This window comes from Limanda limanda, chromosome 14 (genome assembly GCF_963576545.1).
Source record: "Limanda limanda chromosome 14, fLimLim1.1, whole genome shotgun sequence".
NCBI lineage: Eukaryota > Metazoa > Chordata > Actinopteri > Pleuronectiformes > Pleuronectidae > Limanda > Limanda limanda.
The window spans coordinates 4,272,314-4,295,826 of record NC_083649.1 but is presented as its reverse complement, the minus strand read 5'-3'; the positions used below and the strand labels follow the sequence as shown (position 1 = coordinate 4,295,826).

At 43.2% G+C, this 23,513-nt stretch overlaps 1 protein-coding gene across 1 annotated transcript in view; it reads right to left on the bottom strand.

The window, feature by feature from the left end:
* Nucleotides 1–22,188, bottom strand: part of tmem132e (transmembrane protein 132E) — a 116,749-nt gene extending 94,561 nt beyond the window's left edge. Inside the window, exons 1-2 of the mRNA XM_061086232.1 lie at nucleotides 21,721–22,188; nucleotides 20,266–21,244 (exon numbers count right to left, since the gene is read on the bottom strand). Coding sequence (XP_060942215.1) covers nucleotides 20,266–21,244; nucleotides 21,721–21,799 — 1,058 coding nt within the window. The 5' untranslated portion in view covers nucleotides 21,800–22,188. The remainder of the gene's footprint in view (nucleotides 1–20,265; nucleotides 21,245–21,720) is intronic.
* Between the last annotated feature and the right edge of the window lie 1,325 nt (nucleotides 22,189–23,513).

Here is a 23,513-nt window from a genome sequence, read left to right as displayed (position 1 = left end):
GAATAAATATTAAATAGCCTGAATGTTCAACTAAAGAGACGACACATCTAGGGACAGTCTCCGCTCAGCATCGAGAGTTAGTGTCACCTAAAATGTGCTGAGCAGCAATATATAAAATCCTCCAGTTCACAAAACGGTTCTGTTTCAGCAACGTGTTCTAGTGTGAAAGAAATGATACGACAACCGAAACACAAAATACAGCAACAGGAAATAAGAGTTTCATATCGTTATATCAGTAATTATCAAGATAAAAGTCGCTTCTTTGAAGTTTAAAGACAGATTTTTTGCCCCCGAGTGAAAGTTGTAGATTAAAATACATTTTTCAGGGTCACTGCTGAAAGGAAGGTGACTGAGGCTGATCTCTGCACCAAGAAAAACACAGATTCTCTCAATCTGGAAATGAGAAGATTCACTCAGTAGAAAGATGGAGCTGGAAAAGGGTTTAAAACCAGTGTCAAGACGATAACCTGGAGTTTGAGTGCAATAGCATGTGATTAGTTTGGAATATTGATTCATTCTTATCAAATCTATCAACTTGAACATAAGCAGAATGTGTGTCCTTTAAAAGATAAATAAATAGTCCCTATATTGTAATTGATATAAGTGTAATAAAGGTTATGAAGCACGACTGCGATGTTTCATTTTCTCTGCTCACTTCCTCCTCCACTTCTTAATTAATTGTTTGGACGTCCACCTCCTCACAAATGTCACCGGGCCTGAAATGTGGTTTGTGTGTTTAACCGTCGCACAAACACAACAACACCAACTCCCAGGCTCTTTAGCAAAAACAGCTGGTGCATAAATTGATGCCACCATTAAAGTTCATTACTGGTGCATCGATATAGCCGAACATCTGCATGAGGAGCGTCTGGTTTACATGGAAACGCAGGACACCTGCTAGCCAATGAGAAGGGATTAATTATTCTCCATCGCGTAGATTATCCACGTGGCATTAATGTAAACACGCTGCGTGACGTCCATGAGGAATTCTGTTGAGTATGATATGACTTATTTTCCTCCATATGTTTGTTTTATAATAGAAGAGATAGAAAGATTCATTTTTGTGTAATTTCTGGGATTAAAAAACATCTCTAACTTGTATTTTAAAATAAAAACAAACTTTTGGGGGAAAAGAATAGAATTAAATAGAATAGATGTACTTGTATATTTCCACCTTAATGCATTTGGCCTCCTTTCTGGTATTACTACACACATCTAATTTTCTTCTGGTATTTCATCAACAAAACTGTAAAAATCTATTAAAATCTAATAGAATATATATTTTTTATTAGCTGCTCCCTTTCTGAGAGTATAAAACACTTTTAATTTCCAAAACAAACATCTTCTTCCAGTATTACATGTATACATTTGTGGAAAAGAGCAAGAGTATCAAATATAATATAAAGTAGAGTAGAATAACGATCCTAAATGTCTCAGTTTCTGAGTAATATTCATGTAATAACGATTCCAAAGCACTAATCAATAATCCAGTGTGGTGTCTGGTAACAGCTCCTTGTACTTTGACTTTGAGAACATATATTAAATTTAATCCTTTTGTAATTGATGGAGAATCTTTGCACTGACAGTAATTAGGATGTAATCGATACGGAACGAATCCCCGGAGAGGACCGCCCCCTCTGTCTTGATCCCCCCCCCCCCCGCCCGCCACCACCCGCCACCCTCCACGCCGTCCTGACACGTGATCCGTCATTCACTTACCCAGCAGCCACCACTGCTTGGGGAAGCTGATAGCTTAACCCTATTTGCATCAACCCAGTTAATCCCTTTTGAGATCCGCAGGTTTGAAGATCAGACAAAGTCGAAATTTATTGCGGCGCAAAATCGTTGTGACAAGAAAATCATCCGTTCGGCGAAAGAGCCGAAAGTGAGAGAGGGAGTGAGGGCGAGTTGAGACGTGTTGGTGAGATGGAGAGAGAGTTGGAATATGATGACAAAAGAAACAAAGATGTTCAAAGTGGTTAAAGTCAAACACACTGAGCTGTGTGTCACATTTAACTCCTCGTAGCCATGTTAATGTTTTAGATGATTTTCATGTATTTCTCTGATTACATTCAACAATAGAACAACCTGAAACACCATTAATATTCCTCAGAGATCCGTTTATCAGGCGATCAATCAAAGCCTGGCACCGTTTGCTGCTTCCAGACGTGAGGTTATGAATTCAAAAGCCTTTCCGATAACATCAGGATTTACCATTCTTTCATAAAACGCTGTTACCAGGCAACCGGGCCTCACCCCGGAGCAGGTGTCTGAATGCATGTGTTCCTGATATTAGCTCTTCATTTACTTAAGGAAATTGCTACATGTCACCCAGAATGAGGGGGGGGGGGGTTAATTATATTCTCTCTGTGCTGAAACCCCAGATAGACGCACACACGCGCTGAAATGGAATCCGTGGCGAGCCGGTGGAGGATTGTTTGTCTTCCTCTCGCCGTCCACATCATCACGGGTCCTTTGCTCATCAGAACTGGAACAGCTCAGATCTCCGAGGGGCTGCATCACGTGTTCCTCTCTCAAGTCCACGCCATCGCACGCCACTCCAGCAGTTAACTGAGGCCTAATGAAACCAGCTGCAGAGACGACTCAGCTCCCAAACACCCGTCTCCCGCTTTCAATGTCCCTCCCTATCCGTCCCCAGCCGGTGGCAGGCGCTCGCCACCGCCATCCAAGTGCACGCCGGGGAGCTTGCACGCCAATTGGAACTGACATCAGGTCCCTAACACCCTCCGCATCCACCTCTCGGTGCTGTGGCTGGCGTGCCCTCCACCCCGGGGGGCCGGCGCTGTGGAGGAAGGCGAGGGGAATACTTTGTGTTGACACAGCTCCAGCACCGAGGCCTAGTGGGTCCACCGCCGACACGTCTACGTGGACATGCACCCGTCTTCTAATCGAGACACTGCAGGTTTTACCACCTTTTTATTATTTGTCTTTGAATTGATCCGGCCCCCTCCCATCGACTTTGTGTCTAATTAAATCCAGCCTGTTAGCTGTTAGCCTGTTAGCGCGCCGCTGGAGGATCAGCTAACTATCAGCGACTCAGTGCAAACACATCGGATCGGGCGCGCTAATGTACACACCCGTGTTTGGAAGCAGGCGTAATTAATCACTAACTGTTGTGTGTGTGCACGCCGGCCGTCAGGGCGCCTCAGGGCCGGGAATCGAACCCTGAGTACAAGTCAATGGAAATCCAACAGTGTCAGTTACCTGGAGGTGGCACAGACGTCTGGGGCGGGAGATGAAAAGGAAACGTATCATCTCAAATTCAGGTTGATGATATTAATTCCATTAAAATGTAATGTTTATATGCTCTAATGTTCAGAAAACATCACTTTCCATTGCTGCAGCTCCTCCTTTCAGCCTCTGTCTGAAACATTTGGTTTTAGCTCCTAAACCACTGACTGAGGTTTGAAGGAGCAGATTTGTTACATTCAAAAGAAGAACAAGAAATAAAAAGTGTGTCTCCTTTAAAGTGTGTTTCCTGTCTGAATAACATAGATATTTGGTTTTAAACCCTCTTCACTCGACAGAATCAGAGACTGGAACGTTTTGTGGAAATTGTCTTTAAATCTCCTCTGACTCCGGTTTGGACACGAGAACGTGAAACAGGATCAACACCAACTCCTACTGTATCTCTGCAGCGTGTTCATGACAACAGGCGGAGAGAGCAGAGACTCACGAGGCTTTTTTTAATTAAGCATCCTCTCATTTGTTGTAAAACATTAGTGGGTGTCACATTCATCTGAAGCCGGCTCCGCTCCGTGGGCCGCGGCGCTCGCTGATTATTGGAGCCTCTGACTTGGTGGGTGGGTGGAGAGCTAATGGAGGCAGGTCATTAACTGTAGTCGATACAAATACTAAGTGGTAGAAACTTCGTGGAAGAGAGTTTATTACACACAACTCTCTGCTTGTAAAGACGCAAAATAATGCACATGTAGTTAATGTAGTGTTTGTAATCTGTAAGGTGACGGACGGCAAATTGATATTATATATCATTTCATATAATAAGATTGTCTTTTGCACACTCTGTCTACATATTCTTACACTCATAGTATATTATATTATCTTTTGTATAGTCAAATACTTATATTTATACCTCTACTATATATCATATCATATTATATCATACTCTTTGTATATTCTTTGTATATATAAATCTATATACACATATTTATACATGTGTACGTGTTACTATTATTATATTTACTTTTATTATTATATATACTGTTGCTGCCATTATTACTATATACTGCTATTATATTGGTATAATTACTATCATATATAAATATATATTATGTTATATTATATACTATATATACTGTACTATTTTATATACTGTCTAACAATAACATTACCATCATATCATCAGTGCTATTACCATCATCTTGCCACTGCACCTTATTTACCTATTTATCTTGTGTTTCTGTTTTTATTCTTTCTACCTCTGGAAACCAGAGTTGAATTAGCACCTTTTGTTAAATTAATTTTAACATTTAGTATAAGTATGCAGGAAAGAGTTGCTTTAAGACTTTCTCCTGTGTTTTCTTTTCACGCAGGAAGTGACGTATTCATTCTGCTGCGTAAATCACGTGTTTGTGTTCACAGCACATTTCACCATAAACTATTCTATTGTATTGTATTTCATTGTATTCAAATATACCGGCTGCTATGACGACTTAATTTCCCTTCGGGGATGAATAATGTAATGTATCTATCTATCTATCTATCTATCTATCTATCTATCTATCTATCTATCTATCTATCTATCTATCTATCTATCTATCTATCTATCTATCTATCTATCTATCTATCTATCTATCTATCTATCTATCTATCTATCTATCTATCTATCTATCTATCTATCTATCTATCTATCTATCTATCTATCTATCTATCTATCTATCTATCTATCTATCTATCTATCTATCTATCTATCTATCTATCTATCTATCTATCTATCTATCTATCTAAAGAATCTCTATCAGGCTCCATGTCTCATCCCTTTACCGAGTTTCGTACAAATCCTTTCAAAAAACGCAACCAAAACCACAAACCACAAATGTAATTCTCACCATATCATGTTTTTAAATTTGAGCCGTTTTATTCCCGTATCTATCTACAGCAGCTTATCCGTGTGAGTGGAGAGGAAGCAGCTGCCTGGTGTTTAAGCAGGTCGCTGTCAAGTATCATCCGGCGCTGTAACACTCTGTTCTACTGCCGGCTGCATTATCCTGCCGCTATTATCTCATCCCATTGACTCACATATTAGTCATTGACAGCTCGGCTCTGCAAACAGTCACATCCACAGCGGCTGCTCTGATCCCTCTGACAGATGCAGCAGCATTGTTTCCTGATTGTTTTACGACTGCTCACTCGGCAGCAGTCCTTGTGTTTGAGTTCTCAGTGTGAAATTCCTCTTTTTGCTCTTCTGTAATCTTCTTTTTTGTGAAGGAAACTTTCCCCCTAATATCGATCTTATGATCTTATTCAATTATTCCTTTTAAAAAGTGAGATAAAGAGACATTATCATTATTCTAATCACTTATTGTTCACTTTTGCCTGTTACCTGTTTATATTATTATATGTTTTGATCTCCTTTTAGTGACTTTTACTCTGTATGAAAGGTGATATACAAATAAAGTTTGATTGATATCATACAGTATCATTTTACCAGTGAATTGCTCAAATGTGAGTCAAGTGGACATAATACATCATCAAAGTAGTATTACTACTTTTAAATGTTATTATTATTTATTATAAGTCGTTGGGTTTGAGTTCTCAGTGTGAAATTCCTCTTTTTGCTCTTCTGTAATCTTTTTTGTGAAGGAAACTTTCCCCATAATATCGATCTTATGATTAACTCTCATTAGGACACACGTCCTCATTGGCATTAGTCAGTTATGATTCAGTTATTCCTTTTAAGAAGTGAGATTTAGAGACATTATCTTTATTTTATTCACTTATTGTTCACTTTTACCTGTTATCTGTTAATATTATTATATGTTTTTATCTCCTGTTAGTGACTTTTACTCTTCAATTTATTCAATTGATTGTAACTTTGAGAAATCAATTTTACATTATATGATTGTCAGTATTTTAAGGACTTTATGTCTTATTTTTAGCTCATCAGTCAATTGGGAACTGTGGGAACTTTGTACTGTACTAACCTGTATGAATGTTGATATACAATTGAAGCTTGATTGATATCATAAATTATTATTTACCAGTTAATTGCTCAAATGTGAGTAAAAAGGAAATAATACTACATCAAAGCAGTATTACAACTTTTAAAGGTTATTATTATTTGCAGGTTATATCCACAAGAGAGAAACTTGGGCTGTAATCTTCTTTTCGAGCCTGAACCTGAGAGGTCCAGAACCGGATCCTGAATATCATTCTATAATATCTTTTCCATGGATAAACTACACCAGGTTTAGGAGGACGAGTCAATCCACAGAGTCATTTTGCAAAATAATCTTCTGACCCCCACTTTGACCTCAATCTCTCCCTTTGCTCATCATCTGGTTTATTCATATGAATCTTTCCACTGACGCAGATTCTGTAAATAAGTTTGCAACACAACAATCAGAGAAGCTCCAGCCTCCTGGAGTTTGAGCCTGAAATAACGAATCTGTTCTCGGTCCCTCGGCTGCACGAAGCTGCAAAGAGAAGAAACTGCTTTCTTAAACAAAACACTTCCCACAGAGGAATCAACAAAGACAAGCGCAGCCTTTAGAACCTCACACCGAGGAGAATTACCAGTTCTTGGAAGCGTTACCAGTTCACTTCACACGGGCGACTTCAAACGGGAGAGTTCTGCTCTTTCTAGTTCTTCCTCTCACACGCTGCTAAACCAAGCCGAGGATTTGAGGACGCGCTGCCCACTCCCCCCTGAAACGTGAGAGGAAGCATCACCACACGAGTCAACGTTTCAGGTTCACGACTCGGTGCAGAGCTGTGAGGCTGGAGCGCTAAACAGCCATTACAGAGCATGGGGGGGGGGGCAGAGCAAATGGCCATAACAAATCTGTCCTAGTTCGCTGGGAGGCATCGGTTTCGAGAAGTGTGCTCGGAATTATTCCAATTTAAATCAGACCCGACGTAACAACCTTCCAGCCGCGGGAACCTCGGCTCCGGAGCCCAGTGCTCCCCCCCCCTCCCGAGAAGAACAAAGACATTAGATGAAAGGAGGAAAAGAGGTTTCACACGTGGTGGGATGAAAGAGAGAGAGAAGGGGGGAGGGTGCAGGTAGGGTGGTAGGGAGGAGGACGGGGGACAGTCCACAAACGGAGGTTTCAGTTTTTCAGACATCGCTCCAGCATTGTTCGAGACGCAGCAGCAGCAGCAGCCGGCCAAGAGACCTGCATTGTGTGGAATCCTTTGAACTTCCCTTAATGTCCCTCCACCGCACAGAGCATCAGGTTGAAAAAAGAAACGCTTCCCGTGGGTGAAAGGTGTGTGGAACCCAGGAGAGTCTCCGGACCTTCTGCTGCCGCTGAGGACAAAGTCTGCAGAAGGTCCAGAGGAGAGGATGAGAGGAAACAGCAGGAGATGCTCCACCAGCGAGTGGAAGTGTTTTTTAACACGGATACTTTTAGGATTTCAAATTTTTAACTATAGTCTGTGCGGACCAAATCATTTCAAATTATATTTGTACTCTTAACATAAAAGATATGAGTAGTTTTAGCTAGATATAAGGCCTTGGTACAAATGATTTAATAATAACCTTTTTCTTCCTAGGGTTTAATCTACAAGTTAAGAATGAATGTTTCACTTGTTCTCATTTCTCGTTCTGTATTGATTAAATAGATTTCGAACAGCTGTCTGATAAGTTCTGGAGGTCAGACGGAGCGACTTTGTTGACTTAGTTTTGTGACATTGTTTGGGTTCAGTTTGTTGCGAATGTTTACACAGTCAGGTTTGTTTTGATATCGCTGAAACATAATATTCTTTGCTTCGCTGGACAACAGTTTTGGCCCGTCATGGCATCTGCTGAATCAAGACCTTGCCGAGCAACTATAGCGTCATTGGGAGTGTCTCCCTGTCTACTTCCATATTTCAAAAGCCAGGAGGATGGATTACGCCTGCGCACTTCCGAGGAGGGAGGAACGAAGATCTACTGTTATAAAATGGACAGATGCCGGATGTTCGTGGCGCTCTGATACAACTAATGTACTGGAGGCCCATTGCTTTGCTGTAAACCTGTTCATTTCAGTTTCCTAAATAAATACTTTGATTGAGCAGACCGAGTTCGGCTCGTCTTCTCTCAAAGGATAAACGAACACGTTTAACAATACACAACAAGAATGCAAAAAAGTGTTGTCATACACGTAGAAGACACCAAGAGAGTTTGTGGTGATATGTGCTGTGAACACAAACGCGTGAATTACGCAGCAGAATGAATGCGTCACTTCCTGCGTGAAAGGAAAACACCGGAGACAGTCTTAAAGCAACTCTTTCCTGCATACTAATACTAAATGTTAAAATTAATTTAACAAAAGGTGCTAATTCAACTCTGGTTTCCAGGTTGTCATATAACAGAAGTGATAAAAATAAGGGCACCATAAAATCCAACAGCAATTAGCTACCGGTACATTCTTTAACCTGAGAAACATCAGCGTGTGATTTAACATCTGAAGCAGTGAGAGCACAGTGGGAACTTTTTACGACTCCACCCCCCCGAAGCTCCTGCAGCAAAGGTCAGTCCATCCCCAGAGCAGCAGGGCGAGTCCACCCGGGACCTGGTGCAGAGCGATGGGTGAAGTCCAGCAGAGTCCTGTCCTGCCAGAGGTGGCTTTGATAATTACTGTAGTAGACCTTCATTAAAAATCCTCCTCAAGGTGGACCTGAAGTGTCTGAACGAGCCGACTGGGCCGAAAGGCAACTCCAAGCCAAGAAGTCTCACGTGCTGCGACGTAGAAGAAGAAGCTATTGTACGTCCCTGAGAAAGAAAATGATCATTTCAGGCAGAATTGGCCACTTATACGCCGGGAAAATCTGAACAATAAGACACACGGGTGAGCAAGGGGCCGTCATACAGGGAGCTGAAAGCCGGTGGAGAACATGGGCTCAGGAAAAAGAAACGTTCCGAGGTTCCTCATGCAGATTGTGCAGCCCTGCAGAAGGAAGCGGAAAAACCAATTCATCCACTGACAATTATTAGATTATGTGTCCTGGAGGGCTGCAGCGTTTTTATGAATATGCATTAACCCAATCCTGTCTTTATCTGAATTCCTCCCATTGAGATCGGTGCATTATCTGACCATTACTCCCATTATGCTGCAGAGAAATGCTGCCACGGCGAGTTTCTGTCAGCGTGGAGCAGAAAAGCTCGGCCTTCATGAGCGACTCTCCACTGTGTTGCGACTTCCAACTTTCCAGTGTTTACAGTGACCACAAGCGACTCAACAGCCTGAAACAGGAGGAACCAAAAAGAAATCCAGGGAACTTTCTCTTGTTTTCGGATAAATAGAAAAACAGAAGCTTCTTTGAATCCAAAAAATGACTCCATGTCTGGAGAAGTGAATCCCACCGTGGACGACCCTGCAGGGTCTCGCTCTCGGGACAGAAGGATTCTCTTGATCTTGGAGCAAAAGGGTTCGGATTTTTGAGGCTTTTTAGCAAATAACAAGTATCGAGAAGCAGCAGTCACTCAGGGCACCGAGTACATCATTAAAACCGAAAGTTAGCTGTAGTGGAAAGATGCAACTTCTCCACACCACTGCCTCCTTTGAAACTGTGGCCTACTGGGCAGTGGCATCCTTCACGCTGGATAGAGCCGGGTCTATTACGGCAGATTGGTTTGGCAAAACTGTTCATAAAAAAGAATATATATATATAAAATGGAGACGGGAGGAACGGAGGGAGGAGAAGATAGTAATAAAACCTCACCAATTTCAGCATCTGACACCATGAAAGAGGGAGGAGAAGGTAATGGTGGTGGGAGATGTGGCTTATCTGATAATTCTGTCAGCCGTTTATTTTCTTTAAAGCCGTGCAACAAACAATTTGTGTTAAGAAAAGAAGAAGAAGCAACGCAATCCTTAAATCAAGTAACTGAATACAAACGCTTCTTGATGAATGAATCAGCCGCTCCCAGATGTGAGCGGTAATTTGGACGACTCTTCACGGAGAGCTGCTGTTAATCAGCGACGTTTGTGGCTATTTGAGTATTAAACGCTCTGTTTGCTTCTTTTTGTTTTTTTTAAAGTTAATCTTTTGACTCATCTGCCCACAGAGAGTTTCTCATTTGGAGTTTACATCCAGTGTTTCTCATAATGGAGCCACGACCACAGAATGAAGCCACGACCACAAAGTACAAATGTTTTTCCTGGATGAGCTGAAATCTTGAGTGATTTGCTGATTGTATTTACATCGGATGTGTTTCTAGATCATCTCACAACAATGCACACGTTTCATTTAACAGTTAATAAACCGCATTATATCAAAGCTGAATCTCACGTTACGTCCGGTAACATTCTCACATGTTCATAGACTCAAAAATGACAATTTCTATAGAAGTCTACGAGAAAATGACTCCTGACTTGATTTAAAACGTCAGTCAACATTTTTCTTAAATAAAATAAATAAGTCTCAATCTCTAGTTTCAAGTCATATTCATGATTCAGTCAATAAATCCCTGTAAGCATCGGTGGCACAGATACCACGTGAGTGACAGCTGGTAGCGTCCAATGGGTGCAGGTCACAGGTGTAGGTGGGTGGAGCTCTCAGTCAGGCCCCACCCCCTGCTCCTCCATATATGGCTCTGTTTTCAACAAACCAAGATGGCGCTGGACAAAATGGCCGCTCACAAACCAAAGGGCGACGTCACGGTGACTCGGTTAAAAATTCTAAGAAACATAATTATTTAGTCTTGACCAGACACAAGTAATAAGTAATGTTCTTATGATTCAACACACGATTTTCAAAATAAGAGTGACCTTTTTATTCTGGGGCCACAAATTCTAACGAAGACGTTCTGAGATTTATGAGACCGTCATCAGGACTTTTTTAATATAACCCACAATCAAGACAAAGACGTCAAGGACAACGTGGGCTCCGGTGCGATCATAAATACATAAATACAGTTCGCTATGAGCACAGAATACATCTCCATTCCTGGAGAGGTGTCGCGGTATTTCACTTCTTAAACTGCAGCACAACACGAAGGCTATTCTGGGAAACGGAGGCCGAACATAAACCTGTCCAGACGAGAGGGAAGGGAACAAACACGTTTTGGCGATGGCAAGATTTAAAAGCAGTTTCGTTCGGGAGCTCGGGAAAAAATAATTTACGAAGATGAAAACAGTTATCGTGAAAAAGGAAACACTCTTGTTTTACCTGAGGACGACTTGTTTGATTAACTCGCACACCGAAGGAAATGAGGAGCTCTGAGCCTTTGTCAATTTGTCTCTCGGGCACTTTCGATGAACTAACAATCAGACGATATTCAAATATTCATTGGAAAAGGTGGAAAAGAAAAGAGAAGGAGCCCAGGTCTGTGTTTATCCATCCGTCCGACAAATCAACTGATTTCCCGAAGCATGAGACAAACATGAACGCGTCCATAAGCAACTACACTGCATGAAATATTCAAGCTAAGGGGTTGATAATGAAATGGAATGCGAAGTGAAGATTTGTACGCTGCACCTCACCTCTAAGATTACAGCTTCCATTAGACTAATGCAATCTAATGGCCAAAAATAATGATATACATTTCTGCAGAGGCAGAGCTTTCATTGCTAATCTGCGGACTAACTCTTGATAAAAGCGTTAAAACCGAAGCAGAGGAGCCGAGCAGAGAGCTCGAATTAACACCACTCGCTGGTATTTTACATTACATTAATTAAAATGGATTAATAAAAAGCAATTCAGGCAACAGAGATGACTGCATGCTGAGGACTAGGAGTGGAAATAAATGATAGTGAGGAAATTGTGCGGTTTTTCTCAGGTTTTAAAATCTCCTGGCGTGTGATTCAAAGTGGGAAATAAAGAAATAAATATAAAAAACAGCGAGCGCCACATCACAAAGGTCCAGCATGATTAGCGCTGTCAGAGAGACTTCATTATTCAGATTGATATTTGGTTCCTTTAGAAGCTTTGGGAGCTTTGCTTTCCTTAGCTTCTCTGGCTCTGGGCAAGGAGACAGATTCTGATCATATTCAGGTGGAATTAAGTGTTATTATTTTAAAAAGGTTTAGAAATCACTTCCCCTTAAAATGCCCTGTTGCTGCAGCTCCTCTTTTCAGCCTCTGTCTCAAACACTAGGGTTTTACCTCCTGTCTCTTTAAGGACCAATTAGATTCCTACATGCCCATTGAACTAATGATAAACACAGGGTTGAAGAACTCAGACCTTGTGTCTCCTGATTAACTATACAAACAAAAAGTGAATAATGCAAACAGCCATATTTCCACTTTGGTGGGAGCAGCATTAATAGAATGTGTGTAACGTCCTAATGAGTTTAGAAGTGAACGCTCGACCCGGTGAACTCTGCGGCCGTGGGTTGAGCGAGACAGAATGTGCAACTAATTAAAATGAGCTCTGGTCACAGTGTGTTTGTCTCAAAACGCTTTAAACACAAAGTATGAGACACAAAGTGCAGATCAACAAGGCCCCGGCAGATATGAGGCTAACACAGAAACTAGAATAACGTAAATAAAGCTCGTCTCACAGGAAGCCGAGGCTCTGGGTTATCTACAGGTCACGGACCCAGCCTCCTCCGAGTTAGTAGATGTCGTTCAGCTGTTATTACTTATTTGGGGATTTAAAAAAACGCAGTGAAAGCCTCATGATTGACAGCCGAGACAGATTCCTGATTGGTTGCTCGGGGACTTTTGCAAAGACGTCAAAAGGCCAGTGATGGTTCTGCGTTCCACTACGACCACTAATGGAGAGGCACGTGTTTTATTGTGTCATCGGGAAAGTGGAAGCACTTTGAGGCGAGCGACACGCCGCTGACCTCTTCCTCTTCCATCAGAGATGAGTTGTGGATTAAGCAGCGTTTCTCCGTGGCGCCCGATGCGTCCTGACACGCCGGCCCGTGGCAGAGGCTTCTCCTCCCGAGTCGTAGCATCTGAACGAGGTGATGACACGTTCCATCGAAGCGTCGGGAGGAGAGGAGCCGACACTGACTGTGACCATGAGACGCCGAGCGCAGAGAGAGAGAGAGAGAGAGAGAGGGACCGCGGAGCTGACAGGAAGCAGAGGCTGAGGTCAGGAAGTGGCGATGCTGCCGGGGACGAATCCACTACCGCATGAATGTGGGTCACTCGCCCTGGCTTCCACTGTGCTCTCTCTCCTCCAGCCCTTTCTATGTGGAGCCAGGGCGTTTGAATACTGCATGTCACACCCAGGGCTCCGGAGCACGGCACTGTTTCCAGGAGATCAGGAGAACATGAATGTGTGTGTGTGTGCGTGTGTGTGTGTGTGTGTGTGTGTGTGTGTGTGTCTGTGTGTGTGTGTGTGTGTGTGTGTGCACTGAGACATGCGGTGTTTACTTCAGCGAAAATGTCAGCGAGTCGCCAAAAATCTAAATTGGCAGCTCAATATCGACTCCATCCACATGCATGCCGTGACCTCGCTGCAGTTTAAAGTCTTATTGAGGTTAAGCTACTTACTCTCCCAGTCTTTGATATTCTGCAACCAAGTCGTCGCCCCCCCCCCCCCCCCCATGAATAAAACAGGGGACAAAATATTTTTCTGGCTGTTCACCAGCTGCAGCTCTTTGGGCAAAGCAAGGTGAGTTCCAGAGGAAAATGATGATCCTTTCATTAGAGGGAGCAGGCGTAAGGTTGGAGCTCTGTGTCGGGAACAAACGTTTAGCTGAGATGTGGAGGAGGACTGCTCACAGATGGCAAACACACACAAGGGTAGAAGGCTCATGCTGTATGATAACACACATGCTAACGACGGGTGAGATTGTAGAGCAGCAGGCGCTTCAGGTTTGAGCTCGTTTAGAACGACCTGTTGTTACAGCTCTGTGTTTTCAACAGCCAATCAGAAACCTCTAGACACTGCGGACTCATCACACAGCACAGAGAACATCTGGAGACGAGAGTTTAATGCATGCATCCAGACAGTTGATGCTCACTAATGAGAAATGACTGTGTAGATTATTGGCCAAAGCTTTGCATATAGAGGGGAATTTGTGAAATTATCATTGACGCTGTAGCAACCAGAAGAAGAAACGTATGTTTTGGAGATCTGACGGATTTCTAATGTTTCACGAGCTGATTTCAGATCTGCAGCGAATTCCAAACATCTTCCAGAAGGTTTTATAAAACTGTATGTGAGGAAGTGAATGTCTGGTTGGTTTCCCCAGACTTTTTCCAGAACTTTTCCTGTCAGTACCCGACTCAAATGTCTGTTGTTTCACACAAAAAGATGAAGATTAAATAAGAGGAGAAACACACGTAGAAGATGCTCACGACAATGTCATCGAAACTTGGAAAGACAACAACTTTTGATCTGCCCATCGCCAGAAGGTTTTGGACATTTTCCTGTTGTTCCGATCGTGTCTGAACGGGACGGGTAGTATTTTATATGAGAAAGGAAAACTCTCGGAAAAGTTAATGTCTGAAAACTGCTTATCTGAGACAAAATTATGCAATTGCGGAGGTGTAAACTTAAAATTCAGGACCCGTCACCCATAAACTTTCTTTCTCTTTCTCATCCACTACTGTAGATCCTGCACTGTGTTCACTACCTGGTCTCTAACTGTGGTTCTGAGCCGGTCTGTGAAAAAAAGGAGGTCGGGGGGGGAGCAGAGTTTGTGGCCCAGAAAACTGAAACAATGAGCAAAAAAAAAAAAAAAAAGAGGAGCTAATGAGAATCATAAATCTGCAGAGTCGGGTGATAATTCTCTCACTACAAGCGACACCGCAAATCACATTATCGTAAATTAAGCAACGGGAAGCGGAGCGGGGGTGCAGCGGTTTGCTCTCCGTCAACCTCACAGCAGGGGGGTCGGGTTACGGTCAGGCCTGTGTAGTGTTAGCATGCCACACAACCCTCAAAACATAAGCAATAAGAAACATGTTTGATTAATTGCTTACTATGAAACCATGTTTTAAAATATACTAAAAGTATTTTGTAAAAATAAGTTTTGAGACTTTATTTAAAAGACGTCAGTGATGTGCAAACCTCAGGTCAGAGCTGGATAAAATAAAAGATACTGGTTAGAGGAAGTATGGACCAGTATCTGAAGCTGGTTATGATAATGACAGTATTTTTAATAGTATGACAATTTACTGTACATACGCCAATACCTTAAAATATAACTGCTGCCCTTTATTATTCTATTCTATTCTATATATATTCTTTAGATTTTAGCAGTTTGCCTTAGTGTCAGTTCAGTACCTCACTTCTCAGATATCAGTCGTGTCCCCAGTGGAGAAACTGAATTTAATCAGAGTGCATGACAATGAGAACTGTGGAGTGATGACGTCACTGCTGCTGTTTGTTCATCGATGTGCGACGGTGAGTAGAAAAAAATATCTCAGTCAATTAATTTACATTTAAATGCAAAAAGAAAACTCATCCGGAGAAGCAGAAGGAGTCGGCACCAGGACGAGTCTAAAAACAGCTGCGTATTATTATTGTATGACCGTGGTAACTAAATTTGACACATCACTTCTCCCAGTCCCACACACAGACACACACACACACACACACACACACACACACACACACACACACACACACACACACACACAGGACGCTCGTTTCCGACAGCGTCCCTGCAGCCGCGGTAGAGAAACGAGGGCAGACTCCAGAAGCCGCCGAGCTCCGGCCTCCTCCGAGTTCCCGGCGTCGACAATAACAAGTCAAACATCTTCAAAGCAGCGTGACTGAGAGGAGGAGAAGTGGAGGGAATGAAGGAGGAGAGGGGCGAGTCAGAGGAGAACGAGGAGGCTCCCTCTGATTCATCTTTAAAGACGCTTCTCATTGCATCTTTAATAATCCTGCTCGACTCCACAGTCGTCTTCCAGAACTGTTGAAGTCACCCCCGATCGAGTGGAGTCACTCAGGAGGAGCAGGCTGTGCTTTCTTCTCCCGGCCTCCTTCTCTTTTTTAAGTCGTGTGTTCTCTCACTTCTCACTTGCGTCCCGATGCTAACATGGTCAGCTAAATGTTTCAAGAGGCCGGGGGACGCAGAGAGAACTTGTTCTACAAACTTTGTCACACCGCCGCAGACTGGGTTCTGTGATTGAATCAAACCATTGTGGTCGAGATCTTCCATGAAGGTGTGAAAGTGAAGCCCAGTCAGAGACAATATAACGACTGACACCGGATGCTACTGTACATTTCACAGAGGGGGGGAGTTGTGAGTGTAAACGCTGTGAGGACAAATGCTTGGGATTCCTGGGACTCTGATAAGAAAGGGTCACGCTCCCGTCTGGTTATCAGAAGAAGAAGGACTGCTGGGATATCTTTAAATTCTTTAAAATCCTCCAAAAGCTTAGTTCTTAAACTAATTTCAGATTAGAACCCCTTCGAAATCCAAGAAACCATGTGACTACCGGGTTGAATATGCACTTTCTACGACTGGAGACAAAGTGCAGAGTTCAGAAAACAACCTCAGTCAGAAATGGTCCAAGGTGAAACTCACTTCACAAGATCTGATCAAATCTAAATCACTCTTCTAGCTCCTTGATTAAATATTTTGTAACTGTTCTTTTTATGATATTGTAATGCCCCAAAGGACGACAGTTAAATAGTATGTAAAGCTAGATGAGGTGAAACTCAGAAACCTGATTAACTGTTCAAGTAATGATGAATTCCTTTATGTAAAACTTTCTGGCCAGAGGTGTAGTTATAGATAAATCCCAATCCGAGATCATGAAGAGATGTCAAAAGAATATTTCTATTTGCAAATACATCAACAGGTGGATATGAAGTTGCTGTTGAGGTTTTTGGAAATATATTTCATATTCCTTTTTATGCTATTGTAATTCCCCAGTTAAATAGTGTGTAAAGTTAGTTTAGGTGAAACTCAGAAACCTGATTAACTGTTCAAGTAATGATGAATTCCTTTATGTAAAACCTTCTGGCCAGAGGTATAGTTATAGATAAATCCCAAATGCATCAACAAGTGGAAATGAAGTTTCTGTCTAGGTTTTTGGAAACACAAGTGATCATTTGAAAACTGTGGTTGTGTTTTAATATGAACGAGCGATGGCTCCACACGTGTTTTATCTGTTTGTGTGATAATCAGTCAAAGACATTTACAGTCGAGAGAATCACTTCTAATGAACCACTTCCCGTCAGAGCCTGTAATGAGTTATTGAGTCTTAATTAATACTCTGCAAGTCTCCCAGAGATTCTGTAAAGATTACAACCGTCATATTTACAGTTTGTTTCATCATCACGTTACTGACGGAGCCGGTAATGGATTCCTCCCGTTTTTCTATTCTTCGTGCCGGCTTCACGCCCACAAGCAGCGAGAGAGAGAGAACTCACTTTCCCTCCTCGAGCTTTGTCAAGTGCAAATAGTCATTTATTCTCTAACCCTGAATATTGCATTGACAACCGAGGAGGGGGGGAAAGTGCAGAGAGCGCAGCGCCGTGAAGAGCCTCACGTTCCCTCTATTCAGATATTAGGAAATATTATTTATTGTACCAGATTGTTCTGAAACAGTCCAATGTAAGAATCTTTAAAACGGTGAATTGATCATAGGGAATGGCTGCCACTCATGATTTCCTTATCTTATCTTATCTTAACTTATCTTACTAGGCCCTGTCATGCTTTTGAGACCTTTTCAAAACTGTATCATACGCCACAAGATGATTTACACTATAATCCCTGGATAAAGTTTTGTATATATATATGTAGTTTTCTGCGCATTTGCCATTTAAATGCTAATAAAAATGCCAACACATTACACATGCATTCATTTGCAACATAACATTAAACTCCATGCATTTGCTATTTATCTGATTCCTTATATGTCATCTATACAGACTTTGATTGAATACAGCGAGTGCTAATTCAATCCGATCTTATATTTAATAATTGAACAATCATATCCATGAATCCAAACGATAACAAAAAGACCTGAAGCGATGAGGTCATGAAGCAGCGCGGCATCATGGGAGCTGTTGTCTCTCAACTCAGGCGCAAATCATCTTCAAGCGATGAGGTCACGTATTAAAGATTAATTCACGATACACAGCAGCAAAGGGCCGATGAATAATCCATCAGGAGTGACCATAACAAACAGTGGAAGAGGAAGAGAGCTAATTGGCTACGTGGCTAACGTGAGTTTCTCCTTCATCGTACGTCGTCTGAAGTTCGAGCACGAACGGATATGTTGATAAAACCAAATTAGTATGAAAAATATAGATTCCATTGATTTAAGTGACATGAAACGTGATGATAATATCATTACTGTACAGCCTTGTATCTCAGATAATGAGCACATGCTACTCTATATTATTTAAAGATTGGGAACCAGGAAGTGTCTTGCTGTAGGCTCAACTACAATACCTATTGAATATATCTATGTTTTAAAAGATCTATGATAATATTTTCCCCCTATATTGAGGATTTAGCTTTTTCGTTTGAAGTTCGAGCACAGATGGATAGATATATAACATAGGTTAAGTCGTTTTAAGACATTTCAACCGATATGTTATATATTTTATCGTGATATATCTAAATTAGTATGACAAATATACATTTCATTGATTTAAGTGACATGAAACGTGATAATAATATCATTACTGTACAAGTTGAGTATTTGCCTTGTATCTTAGATAACGAGAACCAGCTATATTATTTAAAGATGGGGAACCAGGAAGTGTGTTGCTGTAGGCACATCTACATGACCTATTAAATATAAATTTATGTATTAAAAGATCTATGATAATATTTTACCCCTATATTGAGGATTTAGCTTTTTCGTTTGAAGTTCGAGCACAGCTGGATAGATATATAACATAGGTTAAGTCGTTTTAAGACATTTCAACCGATATGTTATATATTTTATCGTGATATATCTAAATTAGTATGACAAATATACATTTCATTGATTTAAGTGACATAAAACGTGATGATAATATCATTACTGTACAGGTTGAGTATTTGCCTTGTATCTTAGATAACGAGAAGCTATATTATTTAAAGGATGGGGAACCAGGAAGTGTGTTGCTCTAGGCTAAACTACATTACCTATTAAATATATATATATATACGTGTTAAAGATCTACATTTTCTCCTTATATTGAGGATTTAGCTTTTTCCCTCCAGTGCAGTGAAAGTGGACGAGCATGAAACACGACTGTAACTGATCCTCGAGCATTACCTGGTCAAACACAGGTCTGGGCTTTCAAACACAAACTGCTCTGAGCTGCACTTCCCTGGAAATTATTCACACAATCCTGTCCTGAGAGGAAAAGAATAAATCTCTCCGTGTTCCGCCTCCACTTCAGGAGGTGAACGCCACGGTGCTGCCACACTTTAACCCCGTCCTCTCCTCTCTATCTCACCTGACTCTAATTGCTCCTGGCACGTCGCTTGGCTTCGGTGACGGAGAAACGAATGAGAAGGATGAAATATGTCATTGCATGCTCATTTGGCCTAAAATGAACATAAATGACGCTCGTGTGCTGGAACACAGAACACTGCATGAAGTGGAATCACGTACCATTGGCCACAACGAACGTGCACGCTATGATCTTCTAATAGCATTAAATCCCACAATTAATATTGTTATTATGTAATAACCTTTATCTAATTACGCTGCCTTGAACCTGGCTGGAGATAGAGGCTGCAATGAAACGTGCTGTGATAATTATTCCATTAATCGTGAGCTATTTGTACGTGTGTGACTCCTATATTTCCTATAAGCCTGTCGCCCGGGGACCTCACACGATGCAGCAGACACACTGCAGAGCTTTGTTTACACGCAGACTCGGCGCCTGAAGCGTAAACCTTCGGCAAGTTGCAGACGATTATGTGTGAGCGTAATTACAAAGAGAAACATAAGCACGTAGTTTACGACTGGAGAGCGATGACTCACGTTGGAGTCGACCTGGAAGCTGCAGGAATAATCTGTTAATCAATAACTATTGTGGACGTGATTGCATGGAAGCAGGAGAAACTCAGGATGAGCTTCTGCTGTGGAAGCAAACAGCTTCTTCTCCGATGTGTGAACGTGTGAATGTCAACACATTAAATGTGACTTTCAGGCTGAGTCACTTTGGGAGCAGCGATCAGACTGTTGCATTTCAAACGAGACTTACTTGAGGCTGAACTGCTCCACGGTGGAGTTGGGCATCAAGTAGAGGAAGATCTTCAGGGTCTCCCCGGGCTTCAGGGGCTTCTCGGGCAGCCGGAGGAACATGTTTTTGTCCAGCTGCTTGTCCACCAGCAGCTGCTCCTGACTGGCCTGGTAGAGGCTGATGCTCCCGATGCGCAGCAGGGGGTGCTGTGACAGAGGTTCTCCCCTGGAAGCCCCAGCACCCCTGTGACCCGAGCCCTCACTGCACTCCCCTTCCAGGTTGGGCTCGTGGAGCGTGTAGTAGAGCTCAGCCTGGAGGGTCTCGCTGGTGAGCCCGTCCAGGAGCCCGTCCCCGGAGCCTTTCCTCCGGCCCAGTGGGGCCACGTTGGTGTTAAACCAGGACGGAGGCAGATCCAGCTGCGCCAGGCACTGGGCCAGGTTGCCTTTCATGCGGCAGGAGGTTTTAATCTCACGGACGTCCCGGAAGGCGTGCAGACGGACGCAGGGCATCTTGTCCTCGGCCTTGAAGTCGTCCCAGTCGCGGCCCGCGATGTAGAAGAACACCTGGACCGTGGGGTTGTTGGAGAAGACCCGGGCCTGGACGATGAAGGCCCGCACCTTCCAGTTGACCGTCAGCTGCCCGGGGATATCCAGAGGACTGGCTGGCTGGAGCAGCTCCTTGGTGAGCGCCTGGTCTCTGGCGTAAGGCCCGAAGCTGATGTTGATGGCCGGGAGGTCTTTGGTCTGGAAAACCACAAAACTCTCAGCTCGCTGCAGCGGGTGTCCGGCGCCGGGGCTGCTGCTGCTGCTCCTGCCGCCGCCGCCGCCACCGCCAACCGATGGTCCCGTGATCTCCACCTCTCGTAAGAAGAACGCCAGTTGTGCGTTGGACATCTTGAAGTTGGCGGGGAGGTACACGTTGGGGGGTGAAGGGCTGGCCGTCATCGCCGAGGAGCTGAGGAGGGCGTTCGACGTGGTCGGAAAGATTTTACCTGCAAGGGCTGCGAAGACAGAAAGAAGAAGAAGAAGAAGAAGAAGAAGAAGAAGAAGAGAGGTTAAACTTCTAAACACAACTTTAAAAAAACTCTTAAAAACAAAGGGTTAAAGTTTGTTGGAGGATAAAAGGTGCGAAGAGGAGAACAATGAATGAGATATGAGCAGGAAGTCACTACTCAGGCAGCTGGCGGGGGGGTGGAAGAGGAGCACGAGGTCAACACACACTAATCAGATGATAACAGGCCAATATGTGTCAAGCACCCGGGGTCAGAGGTCATCCAGTGAATCAACATCAACAAGCTGTGTGATGTTTCTCCGGGAGATAACAACTCGTAGGATCACAGCTTTTCACCCGTTTGATCTAAAACCCACGTGATGACTTTAAAAAACCAGCAAACTCTCATTTAAGCTTTAAAACAAATCAATAAATAATAAGAAATCAAAGTCATTAAAACAACAAGCAGAGGAAAAAGTGGCATACTTATCAAAATGAGCCAGAGCTGAGCACAAACACATAGTTGCCTGTCCCCATGGTCCAAAGCAAATATTAAAAGTCCCATATTCCAAATGGTTTTATCATTGAGATCTCATCCTTTAAATGTGAAGAAGAAGAAGAAGAAGAAAAAAATGAAATCAAGGGGATCTTATTAATTCCTCCTCAGCCGGCGCTCCACAGAACTTTGTCCTCTTCTCCTCGGCTCCTCTCGAGAGAACCTCTGCCATGTGTTGCAAAGGAAGAATAAATGAGGGTTGGAGGGTAACAAAAAGAAGAAGAAGAAGAAGAAGAAGAAGAACAGCAGTATGCTCCGGCAGCTCTTCACTTGCTCATGTTTCTTGAAGCCGGCTACAAAAGCTTCTGGGCTTCTTGAACTTGTGCTTGTCTGATTCCCTGTGGCTGGAGTCCTGGTTCTTCAGAGCGTTGGTTCAACCTCACGCTGCGGCGGCTTCAATCCCAGACTGAACCCGGTTTCTCTGGGACCAGGATCCTGATCGACAGGAGGAGCCTCCTCCTCCTCCTCCTCCTCCTCCTCCCGGCTGGTGGGCTGCACAGGGAACTACAGACAAAGCCTCTGACGCCGCCCCATCTTGCCACACCTAGTCTCTAGTCTATAATCACCATTTTAGCTCCCGGTCAGAGCTAAGACACACAACCCCTCAGAGGACTAGACTTACACCACACACACACACACAGACACACACAGACACACAGACAGAGGAGGAGGTGAAAGAAATAACACTCTGCAGCCCGATTCATCCTCTCTCTCTCTCTCTCTCTCTCTCTCTGGACGTGTTCGGGCAGACTCAACTGTGTGTGTGCATGCAAGTGAGTATAAGGGCTGTGTGTGTGTGTGAGTGTGTGAGTGAGTGTGTGTTTGTGTGTGTGTGAGGTGGGGCGGGGGATGGATGTATTGCTTGAATGCCTCCAGGCAGAGAGAGCGAGCGAGCGAGCGAGAGAGAGAGAGAGAGTAAGTGAGAGGGAGAAGGGGAGAGGGAGGGATTAGGTAAAGATTATTGATGAATTAGCCCAGCTCTCTTTCCCCTCTCCTCCTCCTCCTCCTCTTTCTCCTTCTTCTTCCCCTCCTCCTCTTTCTCTCCCTTCTTTTCGTCTGCTTTAGCCTCCTGAGAAATCCATGAGAAAGAGGGGATACCAGCTGGGGGGGGAGGGGGATGTGGACCGCCTCCCTGCTCCACTCACATGTGCCTGGAATTCCCATAATAAAAGAGAGAGGGATTCATGGATGTGTGTTTGTGTGTGTGTGTGTGTGTGTGTGTGTGTGTGTGTGTGTGGGCCCCATAAACTGAATGGCAAACAGTGGGTGCAACAAAAGATGAAGCCGCAGCCGGGGAAACATCCCGCACTTACAAATGAGCAGCGGTAGCCATAGAGAAGTCTGCAGGAACTCTAATGACGAGAGAGAAGCTACTCGGAGTCTTTATCGAACGCTCTCTACCTCACAGGAATGTGTGCACGTTGGAATGCGTGTGCACGTGCTTAGAAAAGAGGAGCTGCTCGCGTCTTGATCAAAATTAAAAGCGACAAATGTGTGCAGCAGGCGCACAAACGTCCTCGAGGTTCAGCTCCACCAGATCGTTCTCACTCCAGAGACCAGAGCTTCCACTCAAACGTCAAACTGAATGTTTTAACTCTAACGTTCAACGAGAGGAAACTGGAAGTCCAGCAGTTCCCTTATTTTCAATCAAGCTGCACCAAATTGCACACACTCTTAGATGGGTGCAATTTGATCATATTATACCATGAGTCAGCTAAATATG